Genomic DNA, 21,428 nt, shown 5'->3' with positions numbered 1-21,428 from the left:
GTCCCTGACGACTATGGGCGTCCTTACAAATACAGCACCCTACGATGGCGGGGGAAAGACTCCTGGGGCTGCGAGCATACCCTATCTAAGCAGACGGGTCACTGACCCTCTGCTCTCGCACACGAGGTTCCACCAACCTCCTCCTTCACCTCCCTCGCTGCTCTGACCCACCGCCCACACGCATCCGGTTCCTGCATACACAGTATCGCATCCCATTGGTCCTCAGCCTCAGCTGACCTCCTCACAGTCAGAGTTCATAGTTCAACCCCCTCCAAGTCTTTACTTATGATTACCCTTCGCGCGCTTCCCTCGCGCATGCGCAGCCCAACTGGTACGCAGTAACTTCGCTGGCAAACAGGGACAATATGGCGCTGCCTATGTAATTGACAGCGCGGAACCTTTAATATATATGGACATCCTTACATATATATGGAAGTCTCCTCCGCAAGCGCCGCCCGCTCAGCCCGATCCGCGCTAGCGGGGACTTAGCCTAACGCAGATTAAAAGTGGGGCTAGTTTAGGCCACTTCAGACCTGGCAGAGGTTTGAACGCATTACAGAGGGTTAATCAGTGTTGATCATAGACACATCCAATTAATAATATGTATCATGTTACTATAATCTCTAACTCCTTATGTTAGAAATCCCCAAATCACAGGCCCCACCTTTCAACTGTCACTGATTACCTGTCTGACTGATTTGGAGTCAGTCTCACTGATTTTTAGCATCAGCATCTCATAGACTTTAATGAAGTCTGACCGATAAAAATCATCACTTTTATGCTCCATTTTATTTTTTGAGCCATAGCCCCAAATCTCACTACTTTCAGTCCTTGGAGGTTGACATCTCAGAGAAGGTTGATGCACAAGGTCACAAATTACAGTAAAATACTATTACACATTGATACTGAGAAATTAAATGTGAAAACACGTCTCTGCACCTGCCTTGATACCCAAACCCATTGAAGTTCTATTTTTAACGAGGAGCTGTGGGGACCAGAAGTACATATAGATACTCAATATAAAGTGCAGTGCGAATTAGCAAAAACCCCTAGACAGTAGGAAACCCTCTTCAATCTCCACGCACATCAAGCTACTTGGACATTTTCCTCGATATGGTAATCCACAGAGCTGAGCTCTTTGCTTTGTATGTGTTCCAGCTCACGACGTCTCCATGGTGAAGCGGGTTCTTCCTTACATCGGGGGTTCAGCTGTAGCTGTTGTTGGCGTTGTCATCGCAGGAACCGTGGTGGCATTAACAATACAACACTTCAGAAAGAAAGGTAGGAAATGCACATAAAAGTGTGCACAGTGGATCTTGTCACTTCTATTAGTGTAGAGAGCGGTACATGTCTGGCTGGGGTAGTTCCCCATTTCCTATATTTGCTATTAGTTGAGCGAGTTGATTCGCTTGTTATTTTGGGGGGTAAATGGTTTTAATGGGTTAGTAATTTGAGGAATATACATGGGTGCGTTGACATATCTAAGCCCAGTTTTACTAAACAGTGCTTTCAGATTTACTACAGCGGTCATTTAAGCCGTACGTAATTGATAGCATCATTTAGTAAATGTTGGCCTTAATGTTAGGGAATTGTATACTTATTTCTTGCTTATGGAATATATGGTATTAGTGTTTTTATATACTCATTTATGTGGGGAATAATGATATAATGAATTGTTTGCCTTGTGTTTTGCCATCTATATATTTCACACTTGTGTTTTTAATTTTCCCATGGCGATCCCCTCCTTCAGCAACCGCAAATAGCATTGTGACGGCTTCCAAGTAAGTATACCTATAAAATGACACCTGACATTAGAAAGTGACCTGTAACATTTCTCCGCTTAATAAATATGGGCTCTTATGATCCCTGCTTAGAAAATATCGCCCGCAATCTTTTTACAAATCTGAGTTCAGAAAAACCATTGGGGAGTGTTTGTTCACATCTGTGCTCTGCAAGACTTTGGCAACTATTAGATAATCCTTTATGGACGGTAATCTCCTTCTCCTGTAATTCTGTACAACTGTTGTAACCACATATAAAATCTGCAGAGTATATCTGCCCAGGAATACCAATGAACATTTGTATATGAAAAGTGGTTGTCTGACTGTGAACAACCAAAGATAAATTCATAATCTCATATATGTGTATGTGTGTGTATATATATATATACAGTGGTCAACAAATCACCAAAAAATCTACTCGCCAAACAAAAAAAATCTACTTGCCACCTAGTACCACATGTGTGCTGCTTGGGCCAATAGGAGCTCGCCACGATGTTAAATCCACTCGCCCGGGGCGAGCAAATGTATAGGTTTGTCGAACACTGTATATATATATATATATATATATATATATATATATATATATATACATACATACACACACACACACACACTGTACTTCCCATGGGGTGCACTCAGAAGCGTCAGGATCACCAACCGGTCCCAAAGAGCATATAGAGTAAAAGAAAACCGCAGCAATCGCCTATAGATATTCATCATTTAATTTATTCGTAACATCTGGCAAATAACATGGAAAAAAATGGGCGACGTTTCGGACCAAAATAGTTCTTTGTCAAGCTCATATTGATGGATAGATAGATATATCAGTAATCAATAATCAGCCTTTACAGTCATAGTAAGTTCTGTTCAAATCATATATATAAGTGAACTTATAACTGTTACCAAGACCTTTTCTCTATACATGATTAGACAGTACGCATATTGTGCATACGGGTAATTGTTTTCTTTTCCTGCTCTTTTAGAGAACCTGATAACACTTTTGAAAATCCAGCATTTGATCAAAACTCCTAAGGTTTGCATTGTCTTCTGAATCATGTTTAAAAGCATAAAACACTGACACTGACGGCAGATAATAACCACTTGGCCCACTTATTCTGTGGTGAAACCTCAGACCCTACGAGATCCTTAAATTGCTTTCATACTGCACCGACACACTTTATTCGAGCAAATACCCGGTATGTACCTGGCAGATACCTGGAATGCGCCGCTCCTCACCTCTGACAAGCCCCGTTGCATTTGCCTTCCCAGCCTGGGTTCATGCCTGGCTGATGGTCGGCTGATCTGTTAAATGATAATGATTAGGATTTAATAGGCTGCAATGCTTCGCGTGTCTACCAGATGACATAAATTCATGAATTGTAATGCAGTATATATATATGTACTGTTCAGTATTGCAGCCAGCGGGAATAAAATGCTTCAATCCCTGCTGGAAAATAACTCAATGCACTCGGGCAGAAAACAGTTACAAACCTCAATACACCCGGGTATACCCAAATTCGTGGGACTAGCCGAGCTCGAATAAAGTGTGTCGCCAGTGTATATAGCGTAGCCTTTTGTCTATCACAAGCATTTTGGAACTCCCTCATTGTATTAGTCCCTCTGTTGGAAGGCAGTTCCATTAATCCACCACCCTCTCCATGAAAAAGCACTCACATTTCTTCTGAGCCTGGCACCCTCCAGTTTTAGAGCAGGACCTCTTATTCTAGCATGTCTCTTTGTCTGATATATGCTTCACTCCTGTACATTGTTCAAACCCTTCACTTAAGAGACTGTATTTTAAAGTTTCTATAATACATTTCTCTCCCTCCTTTTCTTCAAGCTGAAGGCCCTTAACAATGGGAGATTATAAATGTTGCATAGACCAGCAATTCTTTATGTCAATAGTCACATTAAAATGTCATGTAGTGCTCGTGCGTGATTAGTATACTCATATAGATGTAGCAAGACTTACTGTATGCAGAGCTGCAGCTGAAAAACACTAGAGTCGCAGCTCCGGAGATTGTGAGGCCGCGGTCGCACTGCAGGTGGTCGATGCTTCTGAATAGGAACCTCAACAGCGATAACCCTCTGGCACCGCCGGGGCAGTCTCAGTCTCGTGACTTGTTGCGGTCCCGAAAACACTAAGTCTTGCTGCAGCTGTACAGTATACTTGACGAAATAATTAAATGGATGTGTGCAAATAATTTTTTATGATTTTGTAAGATGTATTTTTAAGTGTGCTTGGCAGTGAAAAATATTGCGGTTCATAATGACTTTTTTACATACAGTCTTAGCAAGCTCAAAACCCAAACCCACTACATTGTATATATATCTGTGTTATTTGGAGTGTTACTGGGTGTGGGACCTAATGTATACAACAAGAGATAGGAGCCCCAATGCTACATCCAACACGACAAATGAGTACATTACTATGTATTTTATCTATATTCTTTCTTCATAAATATGGGTCATTTAGTTCAATACTTTGGCCAAAATATTTTAAGCCTACAACCACGTTAGGGTGTCCCCATTTAAGTAGGTCATACACTACCAATATTTCCTCTCTTCTCTCTATGCAGTGACAGAAATAATTCAGACAGGTAGTGAAGGATCTGCTGAAATTGTGTTACCGTGACGTTGTTGAATTTTAAAATATTTTGGCCAAACTATTGACCTAAACGACCCATACTTATGACGAAAGAAAATAGATAAAATACATAGTAATGTAGTAATTTGTCTCTAGTTCATAATTACTGCCATAGGACATTTCTAAATGCTGGAAGGCACCCTTTGACCCATTCAAATGAATGCCATAAGATTTCTTCTGGCATTGAAAGGTATTTCGGGGCAGAACACTGCTTAGTAAATATGCGCTGATGAGTCTGTCAGTGTCTATATTATACTACTGTACTATAATATCGACACTTGAAAAACATTACCGAAGTTTTATCAACAAACTCTTCAAATCACTGGAAATATCCCCAATGAATATAATTATATGAAAGTGAACTGAAATTGAAGCAAATGGGTGTGTATCTGATAATGCTGTGGCCGATACTGTAAGTAGACACCTTTGTAAGCCCATTAACTTGAATGGGTGGTGAATGATGTGTCTTAAGACCTTGTTATATGGAATAGCAGCGCTTAGTAGCCATGGGCCGTTGTCTCCTAGCTGTTATAATTATGTGACACAAATCAATTACAACAAGCTTTCCTCTGGAAATATACGATCTTCAAGAAGCTCATGATATTGAAGTCATTATTAATTAGATCAGTCGTTTTCAAACTTCTAAAAGCCATGGAATCATTTTACGTTTTCTTCTGACTTGGAGACAAGTACATAAAAATATTGCTTGCACATTTAGGTAAAATGTATTTAATATTACAGTATATCATATTTTATGTCATGAGACCGTGACTTACTGTATGATTTTTTCCCCAATAAACCATAGCAAATGAAAATACCATTGAGGCATGAGAATCAAAATGAAGTAAAAATACTTTTTGATATAAATTTAGTTTGTAGAAAGCTTATACCAAGCTAGAGGCAGCTTAACTAAGGCCGAGTTTATGCTGCTGACGTTGCTACGTGCGCGCACATCAGGCACAATGCATTACTTGGCTATAGTTGTTAGCCAAGTGCCTGAGTGCCTGCCGGCAAAGTAGCGCGTTGATGCGGCAGTGTTTTGAGAAGACAATAAATGTAGTCTTCTCAGGTGACTGCTGCATGACGTCAGCATCATGTGAGCTGGTTCAGCCAATGAGGGCGAACCAGCTTTGTGACGCGTCCATGACGCCTCTGCCATGCCCTCGCCACGCCCCCAAACCCCTGCAACACTGAGCACAGATCGCCTGTGCTACAGCAGCGCGGCAGGTAAGGAGCTCACACTCTCACAAGCAAGCGGAGTGTATGAGCTCGGCCTAAGGCGTGATAGTCCTGATTGCAAGTTAAGATACCATTCACTTGAATTAGTATTCACTTGCAGTCATGACTATCTGAATATGCCGTTGGCTTCTTATGAAGAACCAGGAACATTAAAACATCAATGGACAAACGTGAACTGATGATTGCCAAATAAATAAAGCAAATAGACAAATAAACCAAACTAGATCAGCGAGACGGTAAAGAAAAGCGTTTGCAATGCGTACTATGTTAAATGTAATTACTACATGACTTGTAGCAAAGTGGATTATACTCTCAACTGCATCATTGCTAATTAGGCACTAACACTAATTCCCATTACCTTGACTCCCTCAAAAATAAAGTTGACTTGACGTTTAGAACTCCCATTTTCTGAAATGAGGGCCTGGTCTTACCTCTGAAGGATATTGGCTCAGCTGCTAACTGCCCCTATTCTCTTGGATGATCGGAGTATCTTGTCATTGTTGTTGAGACCATGGCTGAGATTTACTAATCTCCAAACAATAAACAGAATGACATACTTCATACGGTAGCAAAAGTCTTATCATTGGTTGGTGGAGATTCATTAAGCTGCCTTTAGTAGGTATTAGAGCTTGATCCCACATTAACTGCCACTGGGTTGAGTGGCAGATAATGCAGAATTGACTTCCGATACCACGTATAGGACATTAGTTAATCTTCACCAACCAATGATACAAATGTAGCTATGATGTATGTCATTCTCACCGTTATGACAGAACCTACGGAAGGAAACCGCAGGGAGACACATGGGCGGAGACGCATTAAGGTTAAGAAAGTACAAACACAAGTTTGTTTTGACGCATTGCTCCATGTTCTGTTCGCATTTGCATCAAGTGTATGAAAGTGTTTTTTACATCTGGCACAAGTTGTTGGCAAGAAAAGTTTACGTCACCTCTTACCTAGCAGATTTGTTTCTCGCAGATACAAGACAATGTACAAATGTGATGCAGCGAGACGCAGAGTTTGCTACATCTCAATAGAATCTGTGCATCATGTAACTCCTCTCTGACTCCTCTTACTGACACTCCCCACATCACAAGGTGACGCAAAATGCGCAGGATTTGGAGCTAAGACCTTGATACATTGACACATTGCTCAAACTTTGTTATGATACATCACCCCCATAGTCTCCAGGAAGAAACATCATGGAGCTCATGCTTTAGGAAACCCATGGAATCAGACATTACAGCAAATCTTCCATTGCCTGATACATATCAACCCTGTTTTTCAGCTGCACATTTGGCTATAATTATAATGTTTGTTTGTTTTGTTTCAGATGAAGAAAAAAAGAGGAATATAAAAATTTGAAAGAGGAACCAATTTCGGAGCTGAGCGTTTTATACGTTTTCTCTCTCTGTCTTTATCTGAAGATGGAACAGAGCAGCACTCCAGAAGTCTTGTACAATATTGGCAATTTAATGACCTTTGTCAAAATTTTGATCCACAACTTGGACCTTTGTCAAAATTTTAATGTGTCACATAAACATCCCTTATATACCTATTAAAGTGATAAAACACCTGTGCAGTAGTTGTCATCACGCAATTACTTATGTTAACGTCATTCTGTTTTCTACTCAACCAAATAGTAACCTAGCGACAGCATTTAATTCCGACCAACCAAAGATCAGCAAGGAAAGACTACAACAGGTGAAGAGGCCATTAGGTTCATCATGTAATAACCGGATCCTCTAAAGTGCAAAAAAGTGCAGTTTTAATAGCACCACGTGAATATAGTGAAAATGATCATATATATGCAAACACGAACCCGGATTGTAAGAACTGCAAAAAAATGATAGATACCAGATTACAAAAAAATCTATCTTAGAGAGAATGGAGCAGAATTGGAGACATAATTACATTCAAAATCTAGTATCAATCAGTAAGAATAAAAAAATATTGTTGCAATATTGTATAGTGTCAGTGCCAACTTTTTCAGGACCTGAGTGGACTTTATGCCCCCACATAAAACAACATTCTAATGATTTACATTTAGTTTACCCTATAACAGATTTCCATTATTATCATCATGATGTCGGGAAGGCCAGGGGAACACTGTACTGTAATTCATTGCCCATGTCTACCAATGCATAAGTTAGTCATCGCAACTGTTCCTATTGACTTAAATAGACTGTATAGTACTTCTTAGACTTAATAGCCATAGCACATATCCAAAAGCACAATGTCACGGTGTCTTCAGAATATTAACGGTAGTGGAAAGAGCATAGATTCTGATATCTTAAGTCACGAGGTATAAGATAGTGACTTGGACAGTATCCTTAGAGACCATTGGGCATGCACCCAGGGTGCTTCCTGCCTCAGTGTCCTGAGAGCGCACCTTTACTTTCTATCCTGCTTGATCTGAAGATGCCAAGACTAATTATACAGAAAACTTTGCTAGATGACATATACTGTTTGTTCAGTTTTATTGATTTCAGTCAAAGTAACAGTTTTCTTGACTGATTTACAGCAGGAAACAGTTTTGCTTTCATTAAGACAACACAGACGTGGTCAGTCACTGTGAAGATACTACACTTTAATTTGACATCTGAGATCCAGCACATAAAGTTTTGCATTTAAACTGTAGTCAAGTAATCAACAGGGTAGTTGATAGAGTTAATTTCATATCCATGCTGGTAACACATGCTGTGAAATCTTACAATATAAAGTGACATTGCATGCACATGGCCATACATCCGGTAAGAGATCATTTGGGTGTTTTGCTCATTCATTTTTAGGATGCAAGAGCCCCCCACTCGCGATTACAGAAAAAGTTGCCGGACATCCTGCGCTCATGCTTGGAGAGTTGGTGACGTCACCACTCTCAAGCATGGGCGCTCTCAGCGGCAGCGTGACCGCAGCCTTAGTCATATACGTATAAAACATGGGTTATCCATTCTAATAACCAAGGGTTACTATTTCAGCACAACAAAGATACAATACCCATGAGTGTGTTTACATGTGTTCCACAGGTCGCCAACAATGCTTCAGAACAAGAGTTGGAACTGAAGTGTAATCACTGTACATTTCCAAGTAGCCACCATGCAGATCATGTTACACTTTCCCTTAAACACTTAAGATTATCTCTCATCTCACACTCACTTTTATTAAAATCATCCTCTATTCCCCACCATATGCTTCAATGGGATCACTTTCCTAAAAATATCAAACGTTCTCCTTATTAGACCATTAATTTCCCCGATAAACAATGGGACCTCTTTTTCGGAAGCTAATAAACTGGGAGATAGGTCTGTTGAGATTGAGCTGTTCTCAAAATGTGGTTTCTGGACCACTGCAGATCCACAAACCCTTTAAATTTCAGCCCACGACACCTCTCTCCTGCAGTTTGTGGCTTTTTTTTTTAAATCACAGATGAAGTTTGATCCATATATGTAACTCCAGTGGATGTGAACAATATATATTAAAAGCAGCTAGCCCTCCTATTTTACATATGACATTTTTTTTTTTTTTTTTTACAGAATATGAACGTGGGGGTGTCTTCTAGTGCAGAAAGGTGTTTTATGGCACAGCACCACTTAGTAAATATGGACACTCATACAGCAAGCTCAAACTAAGCTCTGCCTTTAGTTATTTATATGTGATATCAATGTTTCAACGTAGAGGCAATTTTTTTGTGTTCATCAAGTTATATCTTCACATGGACTTATGTTTAAGACTCCAATGAAATTCCTTAAAGATAATAGTGTATAATAATAATCCATGTGGGGAAATCTACACTTATGTTACCTGGTGTGGTGCATTACCTGATAGGCTCACAGAAGACCTGAACCTCCGCCACTGGGAGCCTGGGGTTTCCTGATTCGTCGTACACAGCGCCTCCACCTGTAAGGGTTCCCACCTGAGTGGGATGGTCCTCTTACAGGAACCACAATAATAAGACACGCACACAGTGTATGCTAATAACTGTTTACTATTGCTAATACTAATAATAACTTCGGTACCTGTACCACACAGAATAATGCATATAGCCGTACACATAGAAGTGCACCGGGTGCACACATCAACATAAGTATTCCCCAGAGTACCTTATGTCCAAACCCACCCACGTGTGATGGAGATAGCGCTATCCCTGGACGTGTTGGTGCACTATTTATAGATACCTGCCCGCGGCTCCAGCCCGTGGGTACCGCTATACAACTGGTATGGATCCGTCTGATCCGACGTGATGTCCTCCTACGCGTGGGGTGACTTCCAGCGTGGATAATATCACCACAGCTCCACACCGTCTGTACCTTGACAGGGATCCGCCTGTAGCCGGCAGGCCACAGTCACTGCTTGGCTTGGCCTCCACGAAGATAGTCTCTATGTAACTGAGGGGTCTGAGCCCAGACCCAGCAATCAGGCTGCTCGACACTGAGGGTGTCCTAACTTAACCAAATAGCTAAAGGGGCAGATCTCCTTCGTAGGGCCTGTCCCTGAAGCAACCACAAACTGGGGAATGGTAACTTATCTGGGACCTCTGGGGGTAACTAGGCCTAGTGCTAGGGGCTACTGCTCCCTGCACACACACCCTAACTCCCCCAGCTCCTAGCTCTCACTGACACTCTTTTTAAAAGTTGTCTAAAACTGTCATCTCTCACAGCTTCACTGGTTGCCTAGCAACATGTAACTGCAGCCTTAACTGTCTCTATTCAGAACTATTCAGAACTGCCAGCGCAGACTCCCTTGCACTGAAAAGGCCTTAATTGCAAATGCAGCCGCCCTATTGACTAAGCCGCAGCATGTGACAATCCCCTGAGGGATACGGGGGCTATACATATATATATATATATATATATATATATATATATATATATACAGTGTTCGACAAACCTATACATATATATATTATATATGAATATATGAATCACTTTATGATAGCATGACTCCTTTTGCAGATCAGCTTTTGGGATTATACATCAATCATAGAGCTGATTTATTCCAAATATCATTTGCAGAATGGTTTATATCTGTACTCATATTACTGATGATTATTACTTATTTCTGATGATATATGGGTATAAATAATCACAATGTTTTTCAATTGGTTGCAACACCAGTGTTTATGCATTTTCTTGTCGATGAACCTGAGTTTTAAATAGCTTAAATCTATGTATATTATTTCAATATATATCAGTTAGCATAGTTATATATTATTTCTAGGACCGGACCTTTTGTGTTTGCTTTTAAATAAATTGCTACTTTATTTCGTGTTTTCCTTTATTTGACATCTGGTTGAATTTTGTCCTGTGGGCTTAGGCTGCGCTTATAATGCCGGCGACGGCGACGTCAGGCTACGGTCGCCGGAAAAATAAAATAGAGATGAATTCCAGCGATAGCGACCAAGCCGCCGCTCTGTCTCGTCGCGCTTACTATAAGCGTGACGCGACGGCAGCAATACATTTGTTTTGACGCGACATCGCGTCGCTGGTACTATAAGTGCAGCCTAGGGCTGGGGCCATAGAGGAGTGAGGCGTTCCGAGTCGCGCTGATGCTGAGCCAGCGTGCGCAAAGGGAGGTGGTTGGAGGCGGGGCAGTGACGTCGCTGGGCCAATTGCCCGCGACGCACTGACGTCAACGTCACGGCGCCGTGACGTTGACGCTGCTTGAGGCTGATTGGATGTTTTCAGCCGACAGCGGGCTGAAAAACAGCTTGGCTGTCGGCTGAAAATTCCAAAGCCTGAGCACGCCTGCGGACGCTCGCGTGAGCCCCCTCTAAAGACATCCTCATTGAGGATGCAGGGGCTCAGCTTCTATGGACTCGGCTTAAGGGCGCTCATAGGATTATCATCAACACAGAACCCTACAAGCACCAGACTTTGCTACGCAAAGGGATTTCAAGTCGTTATATATTTATGTATTAAAAAATATATTGAGCCGGCAGGACTAACTGCTGCAACTGTACTAGCATATTCTTGTTTGATATGTGTGTGTTGCTAATAAAGTTTGCATGAAAAAAAAAAACCTGCATAGGCAGCCAATGAGCAGTTAGAATAGATTGTCCTGTCTGCTTCTCTGACACAGGATGTGAGGTTTGCACCACGTGTGTGTGTGCAGGGAGGAAGGAGGAGGCGGCTTCCTGGTGGGTACTGCTTGCAGAGCCCATATGGTGTTACTGAACATCACACTGAGAAGCAGGAGCTGTTATATACATGCAGGCGAGTCTGTGCACATCAGAAGTACTGGTCAGTTGCTGTTATTTGTTACTGTACAAAGAAAAATCAATTTATATTTAATCTACAATATTTTTTTCCAATAAAACAACATTTTATAGAGGTTTGCAGCCCTGTCTTCAAGGTAGCATTCTATCCCCATCCCTAATAATATTGTGATAGCTATATGACGTTTCTTGTTGATCTTTCTTCATATTAGGGACTAATGTGGAGCTGTTTCTTGAAGGAACAAAAAAGGTATAAAAATGGGCTCCTATGTTTAGAATGAGAATCAGGGGCATGTGTCACGTGTCACAAGGTGGTGCATTTTTTACTTTGTGCCTGTGTTGTGTGAAACTTTGCTTCCTGTGAGGAATTCATACCTTGCTTGGACTCCGCATGTTCGGTAGCAGCTACCGAAGCCACATTCCCATATTGTATGTCGCCCCCTCACTAGCAGTCATTTTGTTTGTATTGATTTCTATTCATGTACACACTTATCCGTGTGCGTGAAAGGGGTTAATAACCATCTCTCCAGCTGTCCTGCTCACCTCCCCACAGGCCACCCCAAAAATTAGCACCCACACTCCAATATCGTCAAACTACACCCCAATTACGCTAGCACGACTGGGATTAATTTGAAAGGTTTGCACCTCGGGATCCCTCGGGCCCCCTTATACTAGAAAAATATATAATTAAAACAAAAACCCAATTTAGCTAAACGTGTCTGAAAATCTTCTTTATCGTTTCAAAATGTAGTAGATTCAATTATAGCTCAGACATTACATATTACTTTTAGATTTAATCTTACAAAGGGCAGAAAAAAATATACAAAATAATAGTACATAGATGCAGATAGTTTACAGAATAAAAGAGAAAACCTCATACATTACCAACAAATAATAGTAGATCCTTCAAGAGGCCATGAAATAGAAAATATGAAATGCACATGTTATCGGCTATAACACACCTCTGGGTGAAGTCTCCTTTAGGGATTCAAACCCATAGTTTTAAACCCCTAGCCTTGCATCTGTAACAAAGACCAGCTGTCCTCTCTCCCATTTATCATAATCTCCCCTATGACACTTTTTTTTGTATCAATCTTTTTTATTGGCATTGACATTTACATGAATGAGTACATACTTTTCAATAACATAAAATTGCTTAAGTACAACTTTATTGAGTGCATGCTAGCCAACATTGTTTTTTTAATAGTAGGGGTTAAGGGAGTGGAGGAGGAGGAGGGGTGGGGGGGGACTGGGAGTGGAGGAGGGTAGACAGACAGAGGGGGGAGGGTTGGAGAGAGGGAAAGGGGGTGGGGGGGTGCGGGGAATGTGTCTGGATTTTTTTGATTTTCTTTTGAAGCTTGTCTCAGCAGATAGAATAATACCTCTTGTGGTATCTGTAAACTTTGAGTGTCATTTTAATGTAAGCGTGGCTTTCTTTAATGATTTTGTTGCCCCCTGAGTAATGTACCATGACATTCCATGTTATACCCCCAAGAGGCACATATTGCTTTTTTAAATAGAAGGTTAACCTCTTGGTTGCTGGACTGCTCACATACTTAATTATTGCACTTGATGTAAAACACTGTGCTACCAACTATGCAGTGAATGTAACCACCTGGTGGATATGAGTCGCAGTGTAAAACCTTGTCCCCATAACAAACAAACTAATAAGGGCAGTAATTAACGATGCACTTCTTTTGTTTATAGTATACCAGGATGATCTGTGTAGTTCCCGGGATTTATCTTGGCAATGCCAATGATGCAGCAGAGCCACAGCGATTGCAAGAATCTGGCATCACCCACGTGCTGACTGTAGACAGTGAAGAGCCGAAGGATTTGGCCTCATTTGGCACCAAGTTTGTTCACCTATTGGATGAGTCTAGCGCTGACCTCTTGAGCTGTTTGCCCGAATGTTTGCGCTTTGTGAATGAGGCTCTGGGGACGGCAGGATCCTCCGTGCTTGTTCACTGGTGAGTTTGTTGGCAAAGAGCAATGGGATGACATGCAGTAATGACAAGAATCTTACCACCAAAGTAATTCCTAAGCTCGATAAAACCTAACAATCAAATACATAAGCCCAGATCCTCAGAAGACTGCTAAGCTTTAGCACGCCTTATGAATGTGAGTAAAGGCATGCCAATGCTTAGAAGTATGTTTATAAAGCAGAATGGTTAATACTGCCAAACTTTCAGGTGCAAACCTTTTAACCTTCTGCCCTATATAAAGGGGAGTAAAGTCGTGCTAAAGCTTTGATTCTTTTGTGGATCTGGGTCATAGAAGGAAATGTATGAACAACTCTGTTGAGATACCTTTTTACTGGAGTAACAACATTTTACAAGGACTGGTTTTGAGAAGCTAACCTTCTCCCTTCTATGAAGAAGCTTTTTATCTTTAGAAACATATACTTCTAAGCATTGGCATGCCTTTACTTTCATTCATAAGGCGTGCTAAAGCTTAGCACCCTTCTAGTGATCTGGGTTTATGTATTTGATTGTTATTTTTTTATAGGGCTTAGGACCTTGTCCTGAGCTGACGAAGGGAGAAAGGTAAAAGGGTAGCTTCTGAAAGCTTGGCCATCTTAATCGTTCTGCTTTATATCTTTGTAGACCTATACTCCCTACATAATCTCAATTTTATCTTCCTTTTTGTTATACTAAATTTAACCCTGAGTGCTGAAGGCGGTCGTGGTGCCTTTCAATAGCGGTCAAGTGACAATGGCAGCCATTTTGGAGGAAATGGAGGCCTCCTTTTCCTTACCGGTTAGATCGAGTCCTGCGCTCCATGGGAACACAGGACGCAATCTAAGGTAACCCCCCAATCCCTGGTCATGTCACTCAGCGGTGGATTGGATGGGGATTGATATCGACCCGGGCAATATCTGTCTTACTGGCTCTCCTCCCACGACGCGGCGTCATGACGTCGCAGTGCCACGTGAATTTGGGTTGTCATGGCGACGCATCGCCATGTGACTGGTCGCCATTACTACGCAACGCTGCAGGAGGAGATGCCGCTCTGGTAAGAGACACAGAGAGGCCCCAAGCTCTCCCCCGGGAAACAGTTTAATTGTTGTGGGGAAGACAGCCATCCAGTCTCCCGTACAGACCACATTTCCTTTTGTTTCTTGGATCAATATATTAATACAGCGTTATCTTGCATTGCATCTGTATATAAATTGATGAGAAATGTTTTATTTTTATGATGCAACCGTATCTTCTACATTTAACCACATGAGTATTTTCTGGAGAGGCTCATACTAGAAGATTGTGAAGCTGTTTCTCTTTTTCTAGCCACGCGGGGGTCAGCCGTAGCGCTGCTGTGGTGACGGCGTATCTGATGCATACTAGCAAACTCGCCTTCCAAGATGCCTATACAAAGCTGCAGAGCCTCAAACCAGATGTCAAGTAAGTTCTCTTTAGTGTGGCGTGAATCATGCTAGAATGAAAAATTGCCCAACCTAAAAATAAATAATGCGTGTATGGCCTGTGGGCAAGAGGTCCACAAACTTTTAAAAGTATACGTAGTATTTCAGTTCATTAGCCTTCTACATAAAAAGCAACTTTAAACAAATGGTCACATTTCAGCTTTTGTTTTATTTTGATGGGTTGTTGTTGCAGTTGTTGTTGTTGCAGTTGATGTTGTTGCAGTTGATGTTGTTGCAGTTGATGTTGTTGCAGTTGATGTTGTTGCAGTTGATGTTGTTGCAGTTGATGTTGTTGCAGTTGATGTTGTTGCAGTTGTTGTTGTTGCAGTTGTTGTTGTTGCAGTTGTTGTTGTTGTTGCAGTTGTTGTTGTTGTTGCAGTTGCAGTTGTTGCAGTTGCAGTTGTTGCACTTGCAGTTGTTGCACTGTATCTTCCTATGAAGGAAAAAAATATTGAAAAGTAAAATTTTCAGTTACATTTAAAAATGTCAGCTACTGGTAATTTAATATCAACTACAATATATCAGTCACAATCACAAATTTCAATCATTGTATCATTTTCTTGTCCGTTACATATAGTTTATTAACTAGACTTGAAGCAATCCAAGTGGCCGCTTTGTTTTAAGCAGGGGGTCTCTGGAGCTGAACACCATTCTTTTCAGCTACTGGGACCCCTTGCTCTTAAGATACCTTCGACGGTGATACTGGTATCTTGGAAAAATTTAAAGTTCCTGCGTCATGTGGGCACGTTGGAAGGCGCACCGGATGACGTCACAGCTTCCTATTGACCCGTAGGATGCTGCCAGAGCTTGGAATATCCGCCATTACATGAACCCAGCTAGTAAGCCGGAGTGGCTACCGGCACCCCCTATGGAGGTAAGTATCTCGGGAAGCAGGGGGCCCTCGGAGCTGAAATTAACGGGGTTCAGCTCTGGAGACCTCCTGCTTCAACCCTATGTAAAAAACAAATATGGAACAAAAAACAGCAGCTTGGATTGTTGCAGGGGTTGGTTGCCACTTGTAGCTGTAGTGCCAACAACTAATGAACTTTTGCAAGGATGATCCTTCCAATATATTTGCAAAGCTGTTCTTAAATATCTTCAAGTATGGTCCAATAAGTTTATGGGGGTCCATGTTCAAATGGATTTGAAGCAAAAGGTGATCGTGTGCTCATTTGCATGTAATTTCCCAGAATACTTAGCTGAAGGAACCATAAACAATGTTAAGAAGTTACGTGGCTTCAGTGCCTAGTTCTTGGTGTAATGTGAGTTGTGGTGCAGCCGTTACTATGTGTGTTTCTGTCTTGCAGCATGAATGAGGCGTTTGCAAGTCAGCTCACATTGTATGAGGAAATGGGCTGTGATGTGGATATGACCACTGCAAGCTACAAACAGTACCGCCTGCAGAAAGTGATAGAGAAATACCCTGGTGAGAAGCATGACGTGTCCTTATTTCTTTTGCATGGTTAGCATGTCCGTGTATGAATTGTATTGACGAAAGTGCGCTAAACCATTTTTGCTCATTCTCATTCTTGAGCTTCAATTCTTTCGAATTGGCGATAATGGCCCTATGTGCATTTATAGTAGAGAAATCATCCATATCTCCATATCTCTATCACCACGCTAAAAATATTTATCAAAGAAAACCAGTCCCATTGAAAGCAATTGAAGTGTTTCCTTTAATCTTGTGAACTGCTTTTGTAGCCGGAAGACTTTAACCAATCTCATACATGTAAAAATCCTGTTACCTGCAACATTATATAAGTAAAACTTAATTTTTCTTAAGCTATGTGTCCTTTTTAGTCAGCTGTAGCTGCTACTCAATGAGTTGCAGGACCCTCTGTAACCCAAGGGGTTCATGTCTTGTCCATAGCAACACGCAGCTTCCGTAATTATTATTCAGTTACACGGGCATCTCTCTCTCCTTTTTTTTCCCCCCATCTTCAGAGCTACAGAAGCTGCCACGGGAAGTATTCGCTTGTGATCCCAGTTTATTGGGGCAAACTGCAGAGGTTCTCTTCAGATGCAGGAAGTGCAGGTAGGGGCTTCTATCAAACAGGACAAACCTGCACTTTGGGCCGTGTACAAAGATGATATTAACGCACTTTCACTGGAACCAGCAATCCACAATTGTTCATGACCCTCTGACAGCTGAAGCATTAATCTGGGAGTTTTATTAATCTAAGGAGTTTTAAGTGTGAGCACCCCACATTGTTGGAGCAATCTTCTAAAAATTGAATGGAGGAGGTACATTTAGTTTGCATTAAAGATGCAGTCTTCCGATTGAACAGCGACATAAAAAATATATATATTTAGGTTCTGTATGAAGTGCCCTATTTAATATGTTGTGAAGTGGTTATCGTCTCATTAGCAAAGTGTTGAACCGTTCGTTGGAATGGGGAATACTTTGCTTATGACATAACGCTAGATCTATATTTCTATGTACAGTTGTAGCAACACAAACTGTAAGTCTTGCTCCATCTGTATGTGTATATACTCGCACTCTCTGACATGTAATGCTAACGCTGACCCTGTTCAGATCCGAACACATTGCTGGTATTCTGCTGATGCATTACATTTTGTTACCTTGCTCTCCCCCAGGCGCTCTTTGTTCCGGGCAGGAAGTATTTTAAATCATGTCGTTGGTTCTGGCCCGGCAGCTTTTGCTCACAAGAGGTTGATTCCAGTGCAGGCCTCGGACACAAAATGCACCTCTTATTTTGTGGAGCCAGTGCAGTGGATGGAGGCGGCTCTGCTGGGGGTGATAGATGGACAGGTGATGTAGGAGGGGTATAATCCTACTCCATTTTGCATCTTGTTCTGATCAGTTTGAGACTTTCTTCCATACATTAATAGGTTGCTGTCCTTTCATCTCTTGGATAATGAACTGAAAGTCTCTTGAGCCAACCACCTTTTCCTTTAATTTTATTTGGTGAGAAATGGTGTATCCTCTAGAGCAGGGGAGCGCAATCATCATTTTTTTTTTCCCCCACTGCGCCCCCCTGCCGTCTGTCTCCCTCTGCTCACGGCCCCCTGCTTACCTTGCTTCAGACGTCCTCACGTTGCCACGGCAACGCGATGTCATTTGACGCCGCGTTGCCATGGCGACGCGTGATCAGGAGCTTCTGAAACAAGGTAAGTAGACGTTCACAGAGGCCCTGCAGCTCCTCCAGCATTAATTTAAATGTATTTGTGAAGAGTGCTGGGCCTCTAAACCCTGCGCCCCCCACTTTGTGCACCGCTGCTCTAGAGCTGTGTTTCCCAACTCCAGTCCTCAGGGAACCCCAACAGGTCAGGTCTTATGGATATCCCTGCTCCAGCACAGGTGGCTCAGTCAAAATGACTGAGCCGCTGATTGACCCACCTGTGCTGGAGCAGGGATATCCTTAAGACCTGACCTGTTGGGGTTCCCCGAGGACTGGAGTTGGGAAATGCTGCTCTATAGCAGCGGTTCCCAACTTTTTTTTAAATTTTTACTTTGCGCACCCCCTACTAGAAGATATTTGTTCCGTGAACCCCTAAATGAATCCATTTGCCTACTCAGACTTGCTAACAAAACTGTTTGATCAATCCCAGGCAGTATAGTGTCCTGAGTTCGTGGGGTGGGGGAACACACTTAAGGCCTCAAACTGCACCTTAGTCTGTGCAGACCGCATGCGTGGTATAGCTGTCACAATGCGGGAGCGTGCAAAGTCACGACACACAATGACTTGCTGCTGTGAATGCAAAGCATTGTGTGGGGAGCGACTTTCGAAGCTCTTGCTGTAATTGACAGCTATTTCTCCAATGCTAAGCTGCAGTTTTGCGTCTTACTAAGTGCATAGGAACACGCTGTACTGCCTGGGATCCTCCATTTCTTCACTCCCCCCCGCAACCATTGGAAACAGCTCATGAGTCCACTTAGTAATCACATATCAAGAGTAGACAATTCATTAGAATCCCCATATACTGTGACACTACAAGACAACGGAAACAAATAAGGGACACAACAACCAAAAGAGCATTGCAATATGGTTTCTGAAAATCATACCTCTTGTTTTCTTAATTTGGTCTGTTTGTAAAGAAAAGCCCACTGTCTCTATATAAACAAGTTTTTGTTTTTCTGAACTGTAATGGTTCTTAGGCATGTTCTATAGTGCCGGAAGCGTGCTGCGCCGTGCGTGCGCCCGGATTTGTAGTTGGCTGACGTCAGCCAGCCTTTCTATACAAGGGCCGCGCACGGCAGGGAGAGTGGAGCCGACAGACAGCGGCGAATATGAGGAAATTTGTGTGTGTGTGTGTCACAAAAAAAATATTTATTAAACTTTTGTGTTTTCTTTAAAATACTTATTTAGGACTTACTTTCACTCACACACACATATACATTACCTGCCGCTCCCGGCACACTATACAGGAAAAGCATGCGGCACGTGCACGCGCTTTCGCATAGGAACGCACGGCCGCATGCTGTATATAACAGCCCTTAATGTAACAGTTTACATGAATGGCAACTATAAGGCCTGAAGGAAGTGTTCGCGGCATGCGGGAGGGGGCGCGGCACGGCCTGTCAACCATGCCCCGGGAAAGCACCCGCTTTCCCACAGCCTCGCCAAGATTACTAACGGCTCTCATCGTTTCTTACATAAGCTCCAATATTATGTTATCTGTCTTTTTTTTTTATTATTATTTTTTATGGTGAATGGAACATTTTTAAGGAAGTCATTTTAGCATTCTCACCTCCTTTTACTGTATCATTGAAATAAACCAGACTAAGGCCTATATAAGTGTAGCTAGACGACCCTATTTGCTGCCAAAGGCAGCTTAGTGGTCACTGGCCAGCCACGGGCAAGTTAACCATACATTAAAAAGCTTCTTTCTTTTTTTCCAGCTCCTCTGTCCTAAGTGTAGCTACAAACTGGGCTCGTTCAACTGGTACGGGGAGCAGTGTTCATGCGGCTGTTGGGTCACCCCAGCATTTCAGATCCATAAGAACAGAGTGGACCAAGTAAAAGCTCTCCAGATCCGTGGAGTGCAGCAAAGCAAGACATGACATACGAGGGACTGAACACAGCAGAACACCTACTCCTACTGCACCTATGAACTTGCTTCACGCACTGACATTGGATGCTTTTTTAATTGCGTAACAGAGTTAACCTTGGGACTGCTTGGGCTGTTGTTACCCAGCTTTGGACACAGACTTCTTCAGCTCATTATAACCATAAAACCTTTTTTTTTTTTTTCCCACAAAGGAAGCATCCCCCAGTGAAAACTGCATTATTTCAACTAGCGAAGTATTCATGACTCAATACTGGAGAGCAGCAGTACTCGTGACCCACAATTGTATGTCTGACTGACCATTGGGTATGTGTATGGGCACAGTGCTAGATCTGCACAAATGTAATCCGCAGTAGCAACTGGCAAGCCGGGAGCACAGATATTTCGTAATATATTTACATTCCTGGATGCCAGTATAGGTAGCACTGCACCTGTTTCCTCCCGCCAAAAAAACCCTGACTGTCTACCTTGTTGCAACTTTGCATCCTGAAGTACCAGAAAGAGTCGGACATGGAACACGATATGTAGGAAGTGTGCTAAGCCATAAAACAGCTTGTGGGCAATACTGTCAGGTATTGTATGGTTTAACACCTATTAGTAAATATGGCCCATAGGTGTCTGGTAAGGCATAACGGCCCATATTTGCTAAGCGCTGTTCTGCCATTAGACTTTCTGCTGCTGGAAGGCTGCTTACAGCACATTTACTTCCAACGGAGCAGGACCGTGTCTAAAAGAATAGCACTGCTTAGTAAATATGAGCCACAATATTTTGCTACTAGAAATATTCATTGTCCAGTCACATTTTTATGAGCCATATTTTGCTATTACATTTCAAAATGAGAACGAGGAGATTGTTTAAATGTACAAAGTAATGAGAGAAAATAAAAATGTGTCAAGTAACAGGTCGTCTTCTGTATTATTTTCTTCTCTCAAGAGGTCTGTATTTTCCCCCTTTAACCCAAAATGTGAAATACATTTGTAAGAGGTATGGCATTTCCGCAATTTTCTCTGCTAAAATATTGGACGCATTAAATACTCTGAACAATTACAGATGTGATAAACAGAGATTCATTTAAAAAAAACAAAACAACCCCC

At 42.0% G+C, this 21,428-nt stretch overlaps 2 protein-coding genes and 1 long non-coding RNA gene across 9 annotated transcripts in view; 2 read left to right on the top strand and 1 right to left on the bottom strand.

Moving 5' to 3' along the window:
* Window positions 1-7,590, top strand: part of LOC142503905 (P-selectin-like) — a 160,381-nt gene extending 152,791 nt beyond the window's left edge. For 3 of the 5 annotated variants that reach the window (XM_075616822.1, XM_075616823.1, XM_075616819.1), the window contains 4 exons: window positions 1,159-1,281; window positions 1,751-1,781; window positions 2,765-2,814; window positions 7,001-7,590. In XM_075616822.1, the coding sequence (XP_075472937.1) occupies window positions 1,159-1,281; window positions 1,751-1,781; window positions 2,765-2,813 (203 nt within the window). In that variant the 3' untranslated portion in view covers window position 2,814; window positions 7,001-7,590. The remainder of the gene's footprint in view (window positions 1-1,158; window positions 1,282-1,750; window positions 1,782-2,764; window positions 2,815-7,000) is intronic. The other 2 variants (XM_075616821.1, XM_075616818.1) reach the window with 1 other exon arrangement.
* Window positions 1-10,414, bottom strand: part of LOC142503907 (uncharacterized) — a 33,244-nt gene extending 22,830 nt beyond the window's left edge. Inside the window, exon 1 of the long non-coding RNA XR_012804120.1 lies at window positions 9,843-10,414. This is a non-coding gene — a long non-coding RNA (uncharacterized LOC142503907). The remainder of the gene's footprint in view (window positions 1-9,842) is intronic.
* A 1,331-nt stretch (window positions 10,415-11,745) lies between these two features.
* On the top strand, window positions 11,746-21,227 carry DUSP12 (dual specificity phosphatase 12). 3 transcript variants are annotated; one of them, XM_075616815.1, is made up of 8 exons: window positions 11,746-11,906; window positions 12,094-12,131; window positions 13,589-13,851; window positions 15,169-15,282; window positions 16,610-16,728; window positions 17,247-17,337; window positions 17,901-18,075; window positions 20,167-21,227. In XM_075616815.1, exons 1-8 carry the CDS (start codon window positions 11,828-11,830, stop codon window positions 20,326-20,328), a joined length of 1,041 nt encoding a protein of 346 aa, XP_075472930.1. In that variant the 5' UTR covers window positions 11,746-11,827; the 3' UTR covers window positions 20,329-21,227. The 3 variants fall into 3 exon arrangements, with proteins under 3 accessions (XP_075472930.1, XP_075472931.1, XP_075472932.1); XM_075616816.1 differs by lacking the exon at window positions 12,094-12,131 and having other exon boundaries at window positions 11,750-11,906; XM_075616817.1 differs by lacking the exon at window positions 12,094-12,131 and having other exon boundaries at window positions 11,751-11,879.
* Window positions 21,228-21,428: the final 201 nt, after the last annotated feature.

This window comes from Ascaphus truei, chromosome 10, assembly GCF_040206685.1.
Source record: "Ascaphus truei isolate aAscTru1 chromosome 10, aAscTru1.hap1, whole genome shotgun sequence".
NCBI classification, from domain to species: Eukaryota; Metazoa; Chordata; class Amphibia; order Anura; family Ascaphidae; genus Ascaphus; species Ascaphus truei.
Note: the sequence above shows the minus strand (reverse complement) of the source record. Positions and strands in the feature narration are given on the sequence as shown.